Here is a 20,845-nt window from a genome sequence, read left to right on the forward strand (position 1 = left end):
AGTGGGTGTTGGACTTGACTTACCCAGAGTACTATCAGGCTTTAAGAACATTAGCGAACTGCCATCTTGGAATTAATAGGGCATCTCATCATTACTTAAGACAATGGATTCATTCTTGTTTCATTTTAAAGTTCTTGCTAAAACTGGGGCGCCTGGGTGGCTCAGTCGGTTGGGCGTCTGACTCTTGGTTTCAGGTCTCCAGTCATGATCTTGGGGTCCTGGGATCGAGCCCCGCGTGTGTCGTGGGCTCCATGCTCATCAGGGAGTCTGCTCGTCTTTCTCCCCACCCCTCTGCTCTCTGCCCCCTCCCCCCCACCACCGGCTCATGCGCACTCTCTCTCTCTCCAATAAATAAATAAAATCTTAAAAAAAAAATAAAGTTCATGCTAAATCTATTTTCTTCCGTGTGTGTGTGAAGCTGACATATGTATGTTTCTTAAATAGGTAATTTCCTGCTCCCAACATGGGACACAAAGTAGCCGTGTTCGACATTTCTGTCATCAGAGCCCTGTGGGAAACGCGTGTCAAGAAGCACAAAGCTTGGCAGAAGAAGGAGGCAGAGAGGCTCGAGAAAAGTGCATTGGAAAAGTATGTGTTTTCTGTCCTTACCTGTAGCTTCTTTAGCAAATGGGGACTAGGCAGGCTGCGGTTGTGGTGTGGAGGGGGATGCCCTTCTTTTGGGATTTCTCAGTGACTCTTGCTCATTGGGCTTCAGAGCCATCCCACTGTTGCCCAGAGCGAATGTCTGATTCCCATAACAGTGACCGCCCCCGCCCCCCACCCCTGCCCTGTGGTGTATGGACCTACATGCATTCCAGGCACTGTACCAGGCACAGGGGAGATGCCATGATACAGTAAACTCTCTACAGTACACTCTGTGGAAGGCTGCTCAGCTGGCCTCACGAGGCCCTCTAATGCTTTCCACACCTGGGCAGACCATGCCCTAGGGCAGCTCAAGGTCACTCGCAGTCCTGCATTTCCACCCTCACCTGTTGAGCTGAATGCTGGGTAAGACTCACTGTACTGACACCATTTTTAGTTGGATCGAAAGGAGGTAATTTGACTATGCTCATGTAAACTCATGAAATAGGCGTAAAAGAGAGTTACACGTATATGAAATGAAGCTGAGCACTTTGGAAAAACTACATTTGGGACAGCCATGAGCCACACAATTGACTCAGCACTGCACAAATCCGAAAAGGTATGGCAGGTTGGAGAGGTTGCACATTCTGATGGCTTTGCGTGTCTACTTTTTATTCCCTATGAAGGAACCAAAACTGGAGCTCTTGCATGATGTGCGGACGGTGTGGTTTATATAAGGAAGGCAGAATGGGATTTCTGATTGGCAGACCCATTCTCGGAGGAGGTCCCTGACTCTATCTCAAGTTGGCAAAGGTTGATATTTTTCTGTGCTTTAAGTTAAAAACCAAAGGTGTAAGGTGTGAATGTCTCTCTATTAGTTCTCCATTTTTATGAACTATTTGGATCAAACCAATACCTATTCTGGTCATGCTTGATAATTAAGCTGTTACTGTAAGCATCACAGCTGTTCCAGGTGGTTATCTTCATCCCCAACTTGCAGACAAGGAAGTTGGGACCTAAGTGACTTGCCCGAGCTGACGCAGCTGCTAAGTGGAGGATTTGACCAAGCTCTTTCCCCTGCACAACGCTGCAATCTCAGACAGTTGGGACGTTCTTTCCACTTGCACCAATCTGAGGTTATCCAACATGATGTGAATCTTGAATTTAAGCATTGGAACCTCAGACTGGGGAACACCTGCGGTAATGGGTCTGAGTGATCTACACTAGTACGAATTACACAGGTCCCCGGACCCCGTGAGCCCAAAGTGGCTCTCAGCTCTGCTCAGACCTCCTCCCCACTCCTAGCATCTAGGGTTACTCTAGGGTAGGACAACTTGCTGAAGGGGCACCCAAGCCCTGGGGGGTTTGGGGAAAGTGTCTGTAGCTGGCGTAAACCTCCCCCACCATCCCGAGGGTTCTTGGAGCTGGAGGCATCTGCAGAGAGCCCGGGTCCACAAACTCTCAGCTGTTTTGGAGTGGTTTTTGCCTCCTGACCTCTGTCTTGCATTGTGGTGCTAAATGGCTTTGTGGACAGCTTCCCATACCTCCCGTACACCAGGTCGGCCCTGAATTGGACTTGTGCCACGTCTTATCTTGCCCTAAAACGGAAAACTTCTTAGGGATTTGTTAGGCTTTTCTAGCTCAAGATAAGAAAAACAGCCATCATATTGGCTGGGCAGGTGAGGAGGAAGTCGGGATGGTGGAGGAAGGAATGTGGGGGTTCAAGGAGCAAGCTGATTAGCTTCCCTGCAAAAAATGAATGTAGTAAATTTACGTTTTTTGCAGGTGTCTCTGAGTTTCCATACTATGATTCATACTGTGATTGTTAATACTATTTGAAGGTTAACCGTTAGTTTCTCAAGATCTGTTTTCTGTGGGGAAATCAATATATTGAAAAGCTGGTGAAATCCTAATCAGAACACGCAATTATCTGGTTAATTTAATTTTATGAAAACAGGCAAAACACTGTAGGTTGCTCTGTGACTTCACTTCATGGTACTTCATTTTTGTAAGACTGTATTTGTTTCATGAAGCATGTATCAAAACTTAAAAGTTATAAGCAGGGGGCACTGGGTGGCTCAGTCAGTTAAGCAGCTGCCTCCAGCTCAGGTCATGATCCCAGGGTCTTGGGATCCAGCCCTCCACTGAGCTACCTGCTCATTGGGGAACCTGCTTCTCCCTCTGCCTGTCGCTTCCCCTGCTTGTGCTCTCTCTCTGACAAATAAATAAATACAATCTTTTTAAAAAAGTTATTAGCCGAGGGGGCACCTGGGTGGCTCAGTCATTAAACATGTGCCTTCGGCTCAGGTCACGATCCCAGGGTTCTGGGATCGAGCCCCACATCGGGCTCGCTGCTCAGTGGGAAGCCTGCTTCTCCCTCTCCCAGTCGCCCTGCTTGTGTTCCCTCTCTCACTCTCTCTCTGTCAAATAAATAAAATCTTTAAAAAAAAGTTATAAGCAGAGATACAATACAGACTAACACTCTATCTGAAACTCAGTCACCAAGTGGGGGAAATAGAAGAACCGCTGTAAGGCTCTGAGAGAGGACTTTCTCATCCAGGGAGGCTCTTTGCCATCCAGCCTAGGATTGTGGGTTCTTTTCTTAAGGGAAGAGCATTTTATTTGCACATTTACTGATTTAATTAGTGGAACTGTAATGGCATCATTTTACATGTCTATCTGTCTTGTATTTGAAGTTCTACTAAAATTGATGCAAGAGGATGATAATTCAACTATACGGGTGATAAAGTATAAAGACAAAGACAGTTTGTTTATTTATTTATTTGTTTATTTTGATCTCCCTCCCTTTTTCTTATTGAAATGTGGCTGACACACTATGTTACGTTAGTTTCAGGTGTACAACGTAGCAATTTGACAACTCTATGTTATGCTAGACAGTTTACTTATTTTAATTAGTCTCAAGGAAGAGAATGGAATTGAAAAAAAGAGTTCATAGTCTCATCTTGACTCTCACCAAAAAATAGCTTATATTCTCATGAGGTTTTGGAGGGAATGGGTTAGAAAACATTTAAAACGAAATCCAAAAAAGATTTGGTATATGCTTCTTTTTAATGAGATGTGTCTAATATTCTTTTGTTCTCCATTGTATATTGGCTGCACCAAAATATGTGAGCCATTGATGTTGGTTTATTTGTGATATAGGAAGGATGTATTCTGTAGGGCTTAACGGGCATTGTTCCATTCCATTGGCAGGGTAGCCCTTCGGGTTCGGTCTAAGAAATGAGGGTAGTAGAGACGTTAACCTGAAAAGTGCTTGGTGAACACAAGGCTTGGTGAACGGTGGCCATGCTGTGTTGGCTGTTGCCATTTGGGGGGGGATTTCTTTTATTCCTTCAATCCGCATGTCTTAGACCCGGGGTCTGCCCCACATCCTTGACTGCTACAATCAGGTCTAGATCTATAAGCAGGTATTTACATTCATTTATTTATTTATTTTTAAATATTTATTGTTTATTTAAGAGAGGGAGAGAGTGCATGAACAGAGGGAGGGGCAGGGGGAGAAAACGGAGAGAGAGAATCTTAAGCAGGCTCCACGCCCAGTGCAGAACTTGGACGCAGGGCTCGATCCCAGGACCCTGAGATCATGACCTGAACCAAAATCAAGAGTCGGATGCTTAACTGACCGAATTGCCCAGGTGACCCTAGGTATTTACATTTATTTTTATCACATGGTATTAAAATATTTAAATTATACAGAAGCGCTAATAATGAAAAGTAACAATCCCAAGCCAATCCTACCACTTTCTCCCAGTATTAAACTCATCTCTCTCCATGTGCTGGAATTTTTAAACTTATCCCTTTTATGACATTACATGGAGACGTCAGAGGTAGATCCTGAAGCCCTACCTCCTTGATTGCTGAGTGCCTACCCCAGCTCAGCTCACTGTGACTAGGATCTGGGTAGGGTGGTAGCTGGGCTAACCAGGGCCATCAGCAAAATACTTTTTTAAAAATGCTCCTCTTTCTCCCAGCTTAATGGCAAGCTTGAAACTCCAATGATACCCAAAGTCATTTTGGAAGAGCAAAAGCTGTGACATAGACCTTGGGAGCCAGCCCTGCAGAAATTCAGGAACGAATGTCCCAGGCAGACACAAGAGCAATGTGAACACTAAGGCATGGGTTGGCCTGGGATGGGGAAGAGGCAGGTTTTAGGGTGAGGATTAGGAATTTGGGTTGGAACATGTTAATTTGGGACCCCTTTTTGACACTCAGCTGGAGATACAGGGGAAGCAAGGAGTCTGGATTCAGTGAGGCAGTCTTGGCTAGAGAGCTATAATTGGGCACCATCAGCATACAGATCTATTTAAAACCACAGCACTGGGAGATATCCAAAGAATGAGTATAGATAGAGAAGGGCAGAGACCCAAGGGCTGGGTGTTGGGACCTTGGAGATTTGGAGGTTGGGAAGTTGAGGGGGGCGGTCAGCCTGGCGACTAGAGAGGTAGGAGTAGAATTGGCAGAGAGGGGGGTCCTGGGAGCCAAGTGGCAATCAGGCTTCATGGGGGGTTGGGGGGGAAGGGCTGTGCCAAATGCTGCAGATGGAAGATGAAGACTGGATTTGGCCACTGCGTCTAGCAAAGTGGAGGTCATGATGACCTTGAGAACAGTTCCAAAGAAGCGGGATGCTGAGTGAAGGGGGTTCAACAGAGAATAGGGGAATGGGAACGGAGAACTGTGGATGTGAGTCACCACAACTCTTTCGTGGGGTTGGCTATAAAGTGCAGCGGGCTTGATGGAGGACATGAGGTTGCAGGGGGTAGAGGTGGGGGGTGAAGGTGGCAGTGTTGCCCTTTAAGTTGGGAGAAATAACCGTGGTGCATGCATCAATGGGAATGATCCACAGGAGGAAAATACTCAGGAGAGAAGCGGGGGCAGGAAGTCCTTGAGCAGGTGAGAGGCTGGGTTTTGCTCGGGAGGCAGTGTAACCACAGGGAGGATCTGGGACAGTTCTTACAGACCAGCCTAAGCACAGGCAGAGTTGACAGGAGCAGATGCGAGCCGGTGGCGTGGATGTGGTGCTGGGAGTTCCATGCGTTGTGTTCTCTTTCATTTCTTCCCTCCCTGAACGAGGAGCTCTGAGACGGAGGATGGGGTAGGCACTGATGGAGGTTCGCTTGAAAGGGAGAACATGTACAAGAGTCACCTGGGGCCTGGGGCAAAGGATCAAGCTTGGGAGTGTGGCAGGGCTGCTGGACAGCGGTGAGGGGCCTGGGGTCAGGGGTCACCATTCAAAGCGAGGCCAGTTTGCAAGGCAGTGAATTTTCCTCCACCTTCACTCCTGGGTGGGTGCAGGTGCAGAGCCAGGGGTTGGGGGGGAGAGGTGGATGCCAGCTAAACTGAGGTTTGTCCAGGTGCCCCCAAAAAACAAGAGAGGGCCAGGGGGATTGAGGAGTGATGCAGGAGTGATGGAAATGGGACCACAAAATGTTTTTTTTTAAAGATTTTATTTATTTATTTGAGAGAGAGAATGAGATAGAAAGAGAGAGTATGAGAGGGGGGAGGGTCCAAGGGAGAAGCAGACTCTCTGCTGAGCAGGGAGCCCGACACGGGACTCGATCCCGGGACTCCAGGATCATGACCTGAGCCGAAGGCAGTCGCTTAACCAACTGAGCCACCCAGGCGCCCACACAAAATGTTTCTTATGAAAGCCTTACTGAGGAGCATAACTGACACACAGGAAACTACACGTATTTAAAGGATACAATTTGAAAAGTTTGATGTACATATACCTCCGTAAAACCATTTGCACCATCCAGATAGGATCATATTCATCATCTTAGGTGTCTCTTCCTCGCTCTAGGTGGTTCTTTCTTCTCATCCCCTGTCCTCGGTGCCTGGGCAGTCACTCCTTCCTGTTGCTGTAGATGATTTTGCGTTTATTAGAGTCTTACAAATCATTTTATATAAATAGAATAATTTTTTTTTTGGTCTGGATTCTTTCGTTCAGCCTGATGACACCGAGATTCATTCACGTGGTAGTGTGTATCAAGAGTTTATTTCTTTTTATTGCCGAGTGGTAGTCCACGTGTGGATAAGCTACAGTGTGTCCATCCATTCACCTGTGAAGGTGCATCATACCCAAATATGAACATATGCCCAGGTCTTTGTATAGTTATACACTTTCCCTTGTCTTATAGAAATACCTAGGAGTAGAATGTCTGGATCATACGGTATACATATGATCTTTATAAAATTCATTGGGATCTAGAGGGTTGGTGACTGGCAGGGTCCGGCTGTGTCCCCAGCCACCCACCCCGGCATTGCAGCTCTCCTGAGGAATTACTGACATTGACCACACTCTAGTGCTGCTACCAAGCTTTGCTAACACTACCAACTCTTGGCTGGTGGAAAGACAGTCTATAAGCACTTACTAGAATGTTTCAACACCTGTGATTCCTTTAACGGCGTGGTCCAGGCTCTGAATCAGGGGTCTCTTGCTGGCCCTGATTCTCCTTCTCTACTTTTTTAGTCAAAGTTGCTGATAATTCACAACTCTGAGGGTTTAAGATGCCCCTTACATTCCCACAGCAGAGGGACCAAGAGAAGAGGTGCAGGGAGGAGGGCTGAGGTTTGGGTGGTTGGGTGGGTGGGGGTGCTTGAGTCTCCTGCGGCGGCGGGGAAATTGCCGGCCTGGGGAAGGGCTGCCCCTGTGCCCAGGTGGCCTGCCGGCTGCTCGAGGCAGGTGAGGGCGGTTCCCCAGGAACGTGACTTCGGCCTCTGCTGTCCATTTAGGATAAAGGAGGAGTGGAACTTCGTGGCCGAGTGCAGGAGGAAAGGCATCCCCCAGGCTGCGTACTGCAAGAATGGCTTTATAGACACCAGTGTGAGGCTTCTGGAAAAGATCGAAAGGAACACCCTTGCAAGGCAGAGCTCACTTTTCAAGGAGAGAGACAAACGGAGCAGTCCATTTGTGTTTGAACTTTCTGGGGAGCAGTGGACGGTGAGTGCAGCAAGGGGTTGCCCAATGTGCGCTGCTGGGCTCTGTTCCAGGCATTGATTGGCCTTGGCCTTGGCCCAAAGAAGAGCTTTCCCATGGATGGGGAGGAGCCAGTTGCCTGCTCTGAACCAGATTCTCTCCTCCCTTCCTCCATGCAAGACCGAGTAGTCCTGGGGAGGGCAGCAGGATTCCTCCCAGGCTGGCAGGGGCTGCGACCCCAGCGGCCCTCACCAGGATGGCGCAGCCTTTAAAGTGTTTACTCCTGTGGTCTCTCCCCCAGACCTTTAAAATCACTCTTTGCCCCCCACCCTTTTTTTTTTTTTAAATATACTGAGTCTTTTAGGTAACAACCCCTAGTGGGTAGTGACAGACCCTTTAACTGCTTTTCCTCCTGAGAGTCTGAGGCCAGGACAAAGATGCCCCCTGTGCCCTTTCCTCAGGTGTTTACAGGTGGCCTCCTGTTCCCAGTGCCCCTGACCTGCTGCTTTGCTTGGGGAGGCATCTCTAGGGCTTGCCTGTGATCTGACGTTTTCTGGTAGACGCAGCACCTGAGTGTGCCATGGGCAAGCAAACTGGGACGATGGTCCCTTTCTGGGGCACAAGGTTCTCTGGAACCTGCCCTCCATCTCTTTTTATCTCCCCAACTTATGGCTGAAGGCACTCTGGGCCCGGAGACTGAAATTTGGAGGGGGGGGGTCCTGGGGGCTGTCCTTTATTGGCCATGTGATCTGGGGGCAGTTTACTCCACTTTCATATATTTTATCTTCTCCAGTGCTAAGGCCTGCCTTGGCTTCCTCTAAGGGCTGTTGTGGGTTCTAAATGAGCCGATATTCTAGGACACTGACTTGTTGGCTGCGCTGCCCTTTGAAACTGGGAGAGATTATTACTGTACAACCTCTAGTCTTCTTTCTCCTGCATCCCCATCACTGAGATCAGTGGGTGCTCTTTCTGCAGTTCCAGTTAAATACCGCTGGTAAATCGTTCTCATGCGCCATTGTCAAACATGGTCCTGGTCTAAGCACTTACCCCACAGGGGTTACCCAGCCCGCCTGGAGAACCTCCAGCCATAAGCACTTCTCAGCACCTTTCCAACTGTATCCCAGAGCCCTTGAGCTAGGGGCGGCCTTGGATTCTGCTGAGTTCCTCTGTCACTGCACAAATGAAGGCCGAGGGAGGTGGTGCACCTGGAAAAAGGCAGAGCCTGGCCCAGCATTCAGGTCTCCCTGCTGTCTTTCTGGTGCTCTTTCCTATGATAGACTCAGAAAAACAGTGAGAAATTTGGTACAGCAACTATTAGATCTTTATCAAGCAACTACCTAGGGAGGGGACATGTAGCACAAATTTTAAAATCCAGTGCATAGACAGATTTTGTTTTGAGATGTTAAATCAGTGTGTTGTAAATTAACAATATATGTCATGGCTATGGGTGTGAGCCTGGTTGTCTGTGTTCACTGGACATTTGATCTTAGTATCATGAATGAACGGCAGTTTTGTAATTGGGCTAATCTGTGAAATTAATGACAACCCCAGAGTGAAATTAATGACAACCCCGGAGTCTTAAAGTGGCTTCTTGGAGGGGCTATGGAGTGGGCTAAGGTTAGGCCTGACGCTCTCCCCCATGCTCTCTTGCTTCTTGCCTTTTACGTAAATGCCTGGTTGTACTTGGCTTTGTGCATTCTGCCACTCGGCTCCGACACCTTGAGGAACTAGTTGTGACTGATGTCATTCATTCTGTTTTAGGAGCTCCCGGATTCATTGAAGGAGCAGACACACCTGAAAGAATGGCACATCAGTAATACCCTGATTCAAATCATTCCTACTTATATCGAGCTGTTTCAAGCCATGAGAATTCTGGATCTGCCAAAAAACCAAATCTCCCATCTTCCTGCTGAAATCGGTAGGTTCTCCAGCAGGAGCCTCAGTGTTCTTGTCTGGCAAGCAGGCTGCGGGTGGGCAGGTGGTGGCTTGGTGCTCCCTTCCCCTCCTGGCCCAGGACACCGCTGGGCGGGGCTGTTTCCTGTGTTCCCAGAGCTGCTGGTGAGTTCGCAAGGTCCCCTTGGGGCAGTGATAGCAGGATGCCACCTGCAGAACTCAGCATAGGCAGACATTTGCCAATGGCTCAGAAACTAGAAGTCTCATGAGTGAGCAATGCTGTGTTTAGGAATTTTTTGTTTATTTTCTTTTAGTTTTAGAAAGTTAAGCAGGCAATGACATGCTCATTCAAACATAAAATACGACCAATTTGTTCCTGTATAAGTTTAGTGTAGCCTATTATGTCATTTTGATCAACATTTTATAATTTTCCATCATTTTTCTGTTCAGCTGCAGTACCTTAAAATGAAGACTACAGTGATCATTACTGCTTCTCTTTCTCTTGGGGTGGGAGGGGTGAAGGTCTGGGGGCTGCCTATAGTTCCATGAAGGATTAACTAGAGAGTAAGCAAAAAAATGCTATGGTCAAGGACTGACACGCTCAGGATAAAAGACGAACGGACATTTAATCAAGTGCTTAAAAAACAAATACAAAGTTATGTTTCATGTCTCCCCCATTGTCATTTATACAAAAGTTTTATATCTTGGTCTTGTGTTTGTTATTAAAAGACCTTTAAAGGATCTTCCCCATGGATGTTCATTTGTTCTGACGACAGGTCGTTTGAAGAACCTGAAAGAACTCAATGTGAGTTTCAACCATCTAAGGAGCATTCCTCCAGAACTGGGAGACTGTGAAAATCTAGAGAAACTGGATTGTTCTGGAAACCTAGAATTAACCGAGCTCCCCTTCGAAGTAAGAAAGCAGTCATATTGGCATTGTGATTTACTTGTATTTGGTTTATGACATGGGCTGATCTATAATGCAGGGAAGACAGTTTACAAGATGAAATCCATCTTTATTATATCATGCTTTCTTGACATTTCAATCGCCCTATACCAGCGATTTAGAAGGTCTTTTAAAATGTTTTTATACTAGGCCAGGAGCTGAATTTAAGTTCAGAAAAGCTATCAAAAACAAACAAAACTAGGCAAAAATGTCCTGTTTTCATATAAGATATTTTTATTTAATGCCTATTCAATGTATGATGCCTGTTGTCTGTAATGCAGATCTGGATTTTTTTTAACCCACAGTGGTAAAATAAATTGGAGACAGTTGGAAATAAAGGGGGTAAAAACTTTTTAAAAGTTTATAGATTCATAAAAACTTGTAGATAACTAAAGTAGTCTTAACAGATAGGATTTTAAAAGTCCATTAATTTAAGCAATATTCGTTAATGATTTTTGGTCTGTATTCACTGGAGAAATGATTTAAAATCCCATTCTGATGAGATGGAGCAGCTGAGAGCAAAGAGTGTTGCCAAACAAAACTCAACAGGCTTCTTGCGCTGAAGGGAGATAGAGATCTCATAATCCTGCTGGTAATGAACAGAGTGGAAACAGTGTTGCTGGTGTGGTCCAGACAAGGCCCTGGCTGCTGATTAGAGTCCTAGATGGGGTGTTACTCTCCTTGCCTGGAAACTTCTGGGTGGGAGGAAGTGGCTCCGTCCACTATCGCCCCAGGAAATGCCTGACAGTCCAGGTGAGGGCGTCTCCCCAGGGGCATGACTCCCTGCATGAGACTGCTCATTCCCCAGGCCTCTCTAGTTTATTTATTTTAATTAATTAATTAATTTTTAAAGATTTTATTTATTTATTTGACAGAGAGAGAAAGAGCGTGCCCACTAGCAGAGGGAGTGGGAGAGGGAGAAGCAGACTCCCGGCTGAGTAGAGAGCCTGATGCAGGGCTCCATCCAGGTTCTGGGATCATGACCTGAGCTGAAGGCAGATGCTTAACTGACTGAGCCACCCAGGCGCCCCCAGGCTTCCCCAGTTTAGAAATTGGCTCAGTCTTCTCTTGGTTGTCCCGGCTGGAAACAGTCCAGGTCATCTTGACCTCTCTTGCTCCCATGCCCTGTATTCACTCTGTAAGTGAGTCTATTGAAAATGCCCTTCAGAATAGGTTCTGTGTCTGACCACCACCCAGGAACTGGTCACCAACACCCTTGCCCAAGCCCGTGCTGTCCATCATCTGGACTGGGACAACAACATTTCTGGGCTTGCCTCTCTGTCCCTTCTCTGTTTCCCCCCCTTTATTGAGATATAATTTATAGACTTTCAGATTTAGCCATAAGTAATTCACTTTTAGGATATTTTAAGCATTCCCTCAAAATTCTGTCTCACCTGTTTACAGTTAATCCGCATGAGTTGGCATATTGAACAGCCCTAGGCAACCACAATTTGGGTTGTTTTTTTGTTTTGTTTTGTTTTTGTGGGCAAACAGCAATGTCCTGCTGATTCATCTATATTGACATAGGTGGGAGCAAATGTACTTGGGATATAGATTTTTAGGCTCTTTGCTTTGAATGGGATTCTGTAAATGCGCTGTACTTGTTATACTTCCCCAGGTGGCTCTGTTAAAACAGCTCACTGACTCTTCTTGTATATAATGTCACTATTTCCAGCCTGAATGGTTCTCATTGGCCATAAATTTCAGCCACCTGTTCAAAGTATGGCTTATTCAGGATAAATAGAAACTATGTAGCTGAAGACAGGTCATGTCTCAGCCTCATGTATCCAACTTGTACTATCCAAAGGAAGCACACAGCACACCAGGTTCTCACCTCTACAGACTCAGGAAAGCACTGTTTGCCTGGATGCGGTATCCAAACGCTGGCATTAGAACATTATTTTCCCTTTGGTTAAAAACATTACATTTACCATTGTGACCATTTTTAAGTGTATGGTTTGGTAGGGTTCAATGTAATCGCATCATTTTACCTGTCTTCATGAGGATGCTTCTCACGCAAATAATTGTCACAACCCTGAATTCAAGTTCAAACAGACCTCAAATAGAATGAATGACCCATGGAGGGAACTACCAGGAATTTTGAGACAAAGGTAAAGATAATGAAACTTCTGTATAAATGAGTGTTGTATTTATTTTGACTGAATGTCAGATTTTTATCTGGACAGCACTGGAATTGTCAGGCAAATATTAACTACCTTTCAAAAGAGTTTGAGTGTTTTGCTTTGCCCTTGCTGAAAGTAGTTAGTGGGGAATGACTATATCCAGGCATTTGCTCTCCTTGCTTGTTTGATGCCACTGTGATTTTCCTTATTCTAATTTTCACAGAATTCTTAATTTATTGAGGATATTTAAAGGAAAGAACTTGGGGCACCTGGGTGTCTCAGTAGGTTAAGCATCTGTCTTCAGCTCAGGTCATGATCCCAGGGTCCTAGAATTAAGCCCCATGGCTTCTCCCTCTCCCTCTGCCTGCCGCTCCCCCTGCTTGTGCGCTCTCTCTCTCTCTGTCAGATAAATAAACCTTAAAAAAAAAGAAAGGAGAGAACTTATTCTTTTAGAGGCTGAAAAAAATGCACCTTCTACATTTATTGTAAAAAGGAGAAAGATGAGAGGCTGATGGTAATTCAGTCTTGATTTTTCTGCTGGTCTGAGAACCCCTGCAACACAGCCAGAGACTTTAGACTGAATTATGGGCACCCCAAACATCTTTTTTGACTGCTTATTCGCTGTCACATTACTGTCTTCACATTCATTTTCATAAATTCAAAACAAGAGCAAAATTAGAATGTGCCCATTCAAGGGGGTGAGTTTGACCTGTGTGTCACTAAAGCAAATGTGGCAATACAGAATTAGGTATTATATTAAGGTAAAGAGAGGCATAAGCCTACTGATTCTTTCTTTTCTACATTTCACATTTCCTTCTGTTGGTCCAACTGGCTCCATATTGCATATTTCATAGGTTTGGAAAATGTGTTCTGAGAGGCAGCCCAAATGTTATTTGTGGACTCTGAAAATAAGTCAGTAAAAGGTAGCTCCTTCTATTTGTCTATATTGTCACAGCCACGACCCAACTTACAAAAAAATCCAAACATGAGACACTTTTCCATTCAATATTCATAGATATGCATTTGAAATAAAAAAAAATATTTCCCTGCATATCCAGTTACCATGTTAAAAAACACAAATTACAGAAATGGGACATAAAGAGTAGAGATTTCTGATCTTTTGCCATGGCCCTTCACAAGTTCAAATGTGAGTCTTTTTTAAGATTTGCCAAAACTCCTTGTGGCTGTCTTCAAGTCATTCTGTTTTTTTAAGGCTTGCGCTTTTTGTCTTCTGTGACTTTGCACATGTTGTTTCCCACCTGGAGTTCATTTCCCTATCTTTCCACCTGTCAAGGAACCTCAGGACCCAGTGTAAAAACTCTATTCTCTGTGAAATCTTTCCTGACCCCTTCCCTTACCCCACCGTGACGTCGGCACATTAGCCCCTTATGTCTGTGTTACCGAACGCTCCAAGTTGAAAACTTCTTCACATTAGTTCTTGCTACATAAAATGGCATTGCTTATTTTTAAAAGTGTGAACTCCTGCAGGGCAGCCCCTGTGTGCTGTTGATCTCAGCCCGCCCCGCATCAGCGCTCCAAGATACATACTCTGCTGATCTGTGTTGCATATATTCTTAGAAGGGCCTTTGGGAAGAAATAGCACCTGAAAATTATTAGTTGAACATACCCGCTCTTACAAAAGTAATTAGAATATGTTGTTATTCCTTTCTAGTTAAGTAACTTGAAGCAAGTTACATTCGTAGATATCTCAGCAAACAAGTTTGCCAGTGTCCCGATCTGTGTCCTGAGGATGTGTAATTTGCAGTGGTTGGATATCAGCAACAATAGTCTGAGTGACCTGCCCCAAGATATAGACAGGTAGCTACTCGCATTCTGAAGGTGAGGTGTATGAATTACTTACTAACGCCTTAGACACCGTTAACGTTTTAAACATGCATAACACACGAATGGTCTTTGAAATCAGTGACTTTTCCAAGAGCTTATTGTTTCTGGGAAATGAGTTTCATTCTTTATATGATAAGACAGTTTCCAGTCAGCCTCATACATGTGCGTGCATATGTGTGTGCATATGTGTGTGCATTTGAACACATCTCTGCTGTCTTGGTGACCTTTAATTTGCTTGAGTCCTCAAAAGAATGACATCATTAACTTTACCCCACAGAAATAGCAAAGTATTTTTATTATATATGGAATAGACACATATCACTCTATGTCTTTATATATATGTTATTTTTGGATGAGGAACATATTACTCTGTGTTTAGACTATCGGTGAGGATAATTTTTTTTGTTTCATTTATTGATTTATCACACATAATTTTTCAAACAAAATCGATATGATTAGGAGGTTTTTCCAATTATATCCCTGTATTTCGTGTTTAGAAAATAATTACACCAGGCTGCCTGGCTGGCTCATTCAGTAGAGCATGCGACTCCTGATTGTGGGGTCGTGAGTTCAAGCCCCACATTGAGCATGAGCTCAAAAAAAGAAAAAATTATACCGAGTCATGTAAGATCCATTCATTCACTCATTTATTTCATTCATTCATCCCACCAATGATTTTAGGCTCCTGAATGCCAGACCCAGAGTTTAAAATGGTGAATGAAACAAAGTATCTGGCCTCCTGGGATCCACAGTCTTCTTTATAAAGATAGAGCATAATAAGTAAGCTGTCGTGACACAGAAGCCAAAACTGACTTAGTTCCGAAGGTCACTCACATGACCTTTTTCTACTCCGGGTACTTATGATGTGTATTGGTGCTTTCCAGGTTTGTGAGACTAAGTGGGAATTGTTTTAGTTTGAAACACGAGGGGAACTTGGTGAACTATTTGTGGAATCAGTCAAGATTTTGCAAATGCATGCAAGAAAAAACTGGGGGGGGGTGTCCACCGAGTCAGAATAAAACGGAAAACAAATAAAACATATTTGGAGCGCATTTTGCTCATTTCCTTTTCATTTTGCAGGTTTCTTTCCATTTTAAAGTTAGAAAATATGATGGGAGAGGAATATCGGGCTTTCAAGATATACCCCAGGAAACATGTTGCCCAAATCTGTTCATTCCCGGCCCCAACTCCAGTAGGGTTCCTTTCCCATCCCCTGCTGACCCCGGGGAATGTGGCAGACACTTGGAGAGGTGTACTGATTGGTCAGGCCCCCTCCCAGACTAATGTATAATGTGCCGTTTGCTTATCCTGCTGTTATATTTGTCTTTGCTTGGCAATTAAGCCAGTGAAAACTTAAAAAAACCCAAATAGTGTCACCTGGCATGATTTTATTTAAATTTTAAAGTCCGTTTATTCTCATAGGGTCACATACATAAAATAAACTATGTAGGGATTTCATACCAGAATTTCTCCCCGCCCCCCCCCCCATGAAGTTAATCCTTTTAAGTCTAATCCGTTTTACTTCTTCTTAGGCTAGAAGAACTGCAGACCTTTCTCTTGTATAAGAACAAGCTGAGTTATCTTCCTTATGCCTTGCTTAACCTAAAGAAGCTCACCTTGTTAGTTGTCAGTGGGGACCATTTGGTGGAGCTCCCGACGGCCCTGTGTGACTCATCCACACCTTTAAAGTGAGTAGATCCCTGTAGAGACATTCATGCGCAAGGTAAGGGGCACCTGGAGCCTGGGCGCCCACCTGTCTCAGGAACCAGATTGGATGGTTCTTGGACTCGGAGGACCTAATCCCAGTTCACAGAAGTTTCAATGCCTTTTTACAGGCATTGTAAACGATTCCATTGGGCAGACCACTCAGCACCTGACCAAAAAGCCTGAGGTTTTGTCTAGGGTGGCCCTGGGGGAAAAACCCCAGAGTTTTGTGTTTGGAGACTCGCCAGGGGACTGGCAGCTCCTTGCCCGCGTGGTCACCCATGGTGGGCTGGAGCCTGGGCAAGCATGGGCTGCATGTGCAGGTGCCCAGCCAACATTTAGTGGTCTCAGCCTCAAACATGAAGGCATCACCAAGCCTTTCCAGATGATTGTCACAAAAACATGAATTTTTCAATTTTGGAATCAAACTGCAGGCAAGATAGAAAAGTTAAATATGGTTTCAGATCAGAATGCGGATGGTGTTGGTGTTAACGGTGTAAAAGTGAAAGTACGTGATGTCTGTGATGTGCTTTGAATGCATCAAAAAATAAGATGGCTCGATGAGTAGATCGAGGGGTGGATACATGGGTGGGGGTGTGATAAAGCAGGTGCAGTAAAATCTTAAATATGGAACCTAGGTAGTAGGGATGGGTGTGTTCACTGTAGCATTTTCCTGACTTCTGAATGTTGGAAAATTTTCATAGTGGAATGTTGAAAAACGTGAAAGTATAGATCATAAAAGCTGGGAGGTGGGAGGGTTGGGGAACTGAAGAGAAGGGAAGGAATACCTCCGCTTGATTAAACAACATTGAAGTATTGGTCCTGTGTAGAAGAGAATTCCAGCAGGTTAAGTAAAAATAATGATTGACCGATGAAAGAGACTGACTCTGGGGATCTGAGACACACAGGTCGGGTGACAGACTATAGTTTTAAATAAAAAAGTATCCTTGCACTATTCAAATTTTAAAATACCCACAGTGATTACTCTGATAAAACATTGAAGAATGATGAAATATAGACATTTTCTTTTTTTTTTTTTTTGGATAGGGACAGATGATAAAAATGAACTCAATGAAAGAGCTTGCAAAGGGGGCACATGGGTGGCTCAGTTGGTTAAGCTGCTGCCTTCGGCTCACGTCATAGTCTCACAATCCTGAGATCGAGCCCTGCATCGGGTCCCCTCTCCCTTTGCCCCTCCCCCCCTCACTTATGCTGTTTCTCTCTCTCTCTCTCAAATAAGATCTTAAAAAAAAAAAAAAGAGCTTGCAAAAGAAAAGTTGCATGGATCTATCCACAAAGAATTTAAGACTTTTTGCTTTCTCCGAATTTAGACATTAAATAAAATTACAAGGAAAAAGAACTGGGAAATATATGTTACAAAAATAGGACAGGCGGGCTTTATCTTCCACGTGTATAGAGCTTCCACAAACCAATAAGAACAATACCACCCAAGCCAGCAAGGGCTCACACTTGCAGCCAGAGACTATTCGAGGGATTTCCAAGTTTGAATTGAAATAATTACATTGTCTTTCACACCAAAACATCTTTCAAAACAGGACAGGAGATCAAACGTCATTTTAGTTTCTGTCCTTGAGCTTCTTTTTTTTGGTAGGAGTATCCGTCTTTTCAGTTGCAAGGATATTGACCATCTGACTTCTTTATAATTTAACCCCACCTCATCTTAGAGTTTGATATCATTCATGGGAGTAATATCAAACATAGCAGGACATGATCCAGTGTGAAGGGTCTGACAGAGAGCAAGTGTTAGTGTCCACCTCAGGGCCTCCTGCCTGCTGTCTTCCGTTTGTGGTTGAGTAGCTCTCATTCCCCCAGCAGACCTCTGAGCAGGACTGATTCCATAATCCTATTGGATTATTCCATGGACCAGTTCCACTGGTGATGCTAATATTATGTGGTCATCTGTGACCTTCAAAGATAAGTAAGAACTTGAGATTTAATACCACAGAGGTTGACTTCTTATGAGAGGAATTCTGTGGTTAAATATGTGCAGGTGAAAATGTGATATTGTCCATATTTTCTTGAATAGATTTGTAAGCCTTATGGACAATCCTCTTGATAATACCCCGTGTCAAGATGGTGTGGAAGTGATGGAAAGTGAACGAGATCGTCAGTGCTTTGATAAAGAATTTTTGAAAGCCTATATCGAAGATGTTAAGGAAAGAGGTACGTTAATCTTATTTAAAATTATTTTAGGGGCACCTGGGTGGCTCAGTCAGTTAAGCATCCAACTCTTGATTTCCGCTCAGGTCATGATCTTGGGGTCCTGAGATCAAGCCCTGAAACTGGGCTCGGTGCTTAGTGCAGAGTCTGCTTCTCTCTCTCCCTCGGCCCCTCTCCCGGGCTCTATCTCTCTCAAATAAATAAATAAATAAATAAAATCTTTAAAAAATTATTTTAAATAAATATATGGAATTCCATGTACTCATACAACACATTTATTGACATGACTCACAATGATAAAAAGTTAATTGGTTAATTGATTATTTTTCCAAGTACCAAATATATATGTATATAATTTTTTTTAAATATCAAATTTTTCTAGTGTACTTGAATACTTGATACATCACCAACTGTTTGACAGAGAGGCCTGGAAACATACACTTGAGACGTTGCATGAGTTTTTAACAAAATGACATTGACAAAAGAGTATCCCGGTTAATGGGAAAATAAGATTCCATTTCAAAATCCATTTAAATTCAACTTTAGGAAAAGTTGTTTCTTACATAAATCAAGGTCCACTTATATAAAGATCACAAAAGGAAAAACACAAGGTGGCAGACTAGTACCTAGATCCCTTTAGCTTTGGTTTCCCACAGGGTGGTGATAATACCCAGGAGCAGGGGGAGGTCACAGGACCTCAGGAAAGGGCGGGAAGCTATTTCCCCAGGGGCTGTTTCCAAAGTGTTCTGGAAGGTAGAAGCCTCTCCTTCTGTGGTAAGCACAGAAATACAGGAAGAAGCCATAAGCACCCTTTGTTCTTCTAACCACCTCCTTCCTGGTGATGGCTGCGCATTCCAGATGAAGGATGATTGGTCACATTCAGATATTCAGGGGTTTCATGACATCAATGAAAAATACCATTTATTTGGCAAATTAAAATTTTTTTTCAACTAAATTAAGCAAATCTCTATGCAGTTACCTCCAATCCATTTGGCTGTCCCCAATCTTGAATGCTGAAATAGTATGAAATAAATGAGACGTTTATATGAAACATGAAACAAATAGCAGAACCATTTATTTTGTCAAAATTTATCTTTGGGTTGTATAAGTTTCCTCTTGTGAAAACCTTTATTGTTGTATTTTATAGATTTATTCATAATTACATTTTAGAGCTATTGTTTAAAAATGCAAGAAAGAATTAGAGAAAATAGGTAGTTAGCTTTGGATCTGTTGGTCAGTGATAAAATAATTTGCTCTGTAAGGTTAACTTTAGTGATGATAGCTTTTGAACTCATTCACTTATTTCTAAATAATTATAATAATTCTGTCTTTCATGTATTCATATTGGTTCATATGATATTGCCAATACTAAGCTGGTTTTGACCAGAGTCCATAGCTAAGGGGGAAAAAATGTAGCTTTAGCAAGTCACGTGGACCTCCAAACTCATGTGATTTAAGAATGATGAGCAAGTGAAACTCTTTGCTGGTCCTCAAGTGTTAGTGACCCTAAGAATCACCTGTAGGCCCTGCCTCAGAGATTTTGACTCAGCAGCTCTGGGGTAGGACCTAGAATGTGCATTTCTAAGAAGGTCCCAGGTGATGTTGACACCTTGGGCCTGGGAGCCTCACCTTGAGAGCCATTGGTATAGACGATCCTTTGACAAAATTTGGCTGTGAAGGGAGAGTGGGCAGTAACCAGTGAGAAGAGCAAGACTGAGTAAAAGGGGTACTTACTAAGATCACGCTTGGTTTAGGAATAGCCCAAACTTTGCTTATAAACCATTTTCCCTTCCACCTGGGGTCTTACCTGCTGTCTCAGGTCCTTGGCCATCTATTTCTGTTTTGTCAGTTTTTCTTATTTTAGGGTCATACAGTTTCTCAGATCCTGATGTAGGTGTGTCAGTTTGTTGGAATGACTGCAAAAGAATGAGGGTTAATAATTCTATCTTAGATCTAAATATTTCTAAAGCATGACTAAACATTTGTGAAAGCTGACTTAATGGTGATAGATAAATCCATTTATCTCCATAGTTTAACATAAGAAGTGGTAGTATTTTGTGTGTTAACATGAGCCATGTTTTGTAGCTACACTTTGTGATAAAATGGGGAATGATTGAGTATCTTTGTTTCTTTTGTTACAGAATCTGTTCCCAGCTATACCACCAAAGTATCTTTTAGCGTTCAGCTTTGATGCCATGCATTAGAAGACTGCAGAATCTCCCTGTGCCGTGGAGCTATAAATCTTGGTGTTGTGGAATAATGGTTTGCACTTAAGGACAAAGTCTAGAAACCACAGTCATAGTTAGGAAAAATGATTTTCGGATTTCACATTTGCAAATACTTCTCTCTGTGGACTGGAGAATTGCTAAGTGGGTTTATATATAAAAGTTCATTTGCATATACTTGTTTCCAAATAGTCACATTTAATATTTTAGAAAGTGTGTTTTTTTTTAAATTATAACTTAGAGACCAAAATCTGAAGTTGATTACACTGTTTTTAGGAATTCAGGGATAAAGGGATTGTAAAAAGAGCATTTATATGGGACTAGCCAAATGAGATTTTATTTTATTTTGAAAGAGTTTTAATGAATTATTTCTTTTACTAAGAAAAGCTTTCCTTGGGTTTATACAAAC

The 20,845-nt window shown here is 43.5% G+C and overlaps 1 protein-coding gene across 1 annotated transcript; it reads left to right on the plus strand.

Annotated features, from left to right (window-relative positions):
• Positions 1–463: 463 nt before the first annotated feature.
• Positions 464–20,402, plus strand: LRRC2 (leucine rich repeat containing 2). Its single transcript, XM_028087235.2, has 8 exons — positions 464–588; positions 7,336–7,543; positions 9,281–9,437; positions 10,189–10,325; positions 14,154–14,299; positions 15,859–16,014; positions 18,078–18,214; positions 20,353–20,402. The coding sequence occupies exons 1-8, from the start codon at positions 464–466 to the stop codon at positions 20,400–20,402; spliced, it is 1,116 nt and encodes a 371-aa protein (XP_027943036.1).
• Positions 20,403–20,845: the final 443 nt, after the last annotated feature.

Source organism: Eumetopias jubatus, unplaced genomic scaffold (assembly GCF_037043125.1).
Source record: "Eumetopias jubatus isolate StellerSeaLion01/CBP00866 unplaced genomic scaffold, mEumJub1_p1.0 scaffold_1, whole genome shotgun sequence".
NCBI classification, from domain to species: domain Eukaryota; kingdom Metazoa; phylum Chordata; class Mammalia; order Carnivora; family Otariidae; genus Eumetopias; species Eumetopias jubatus.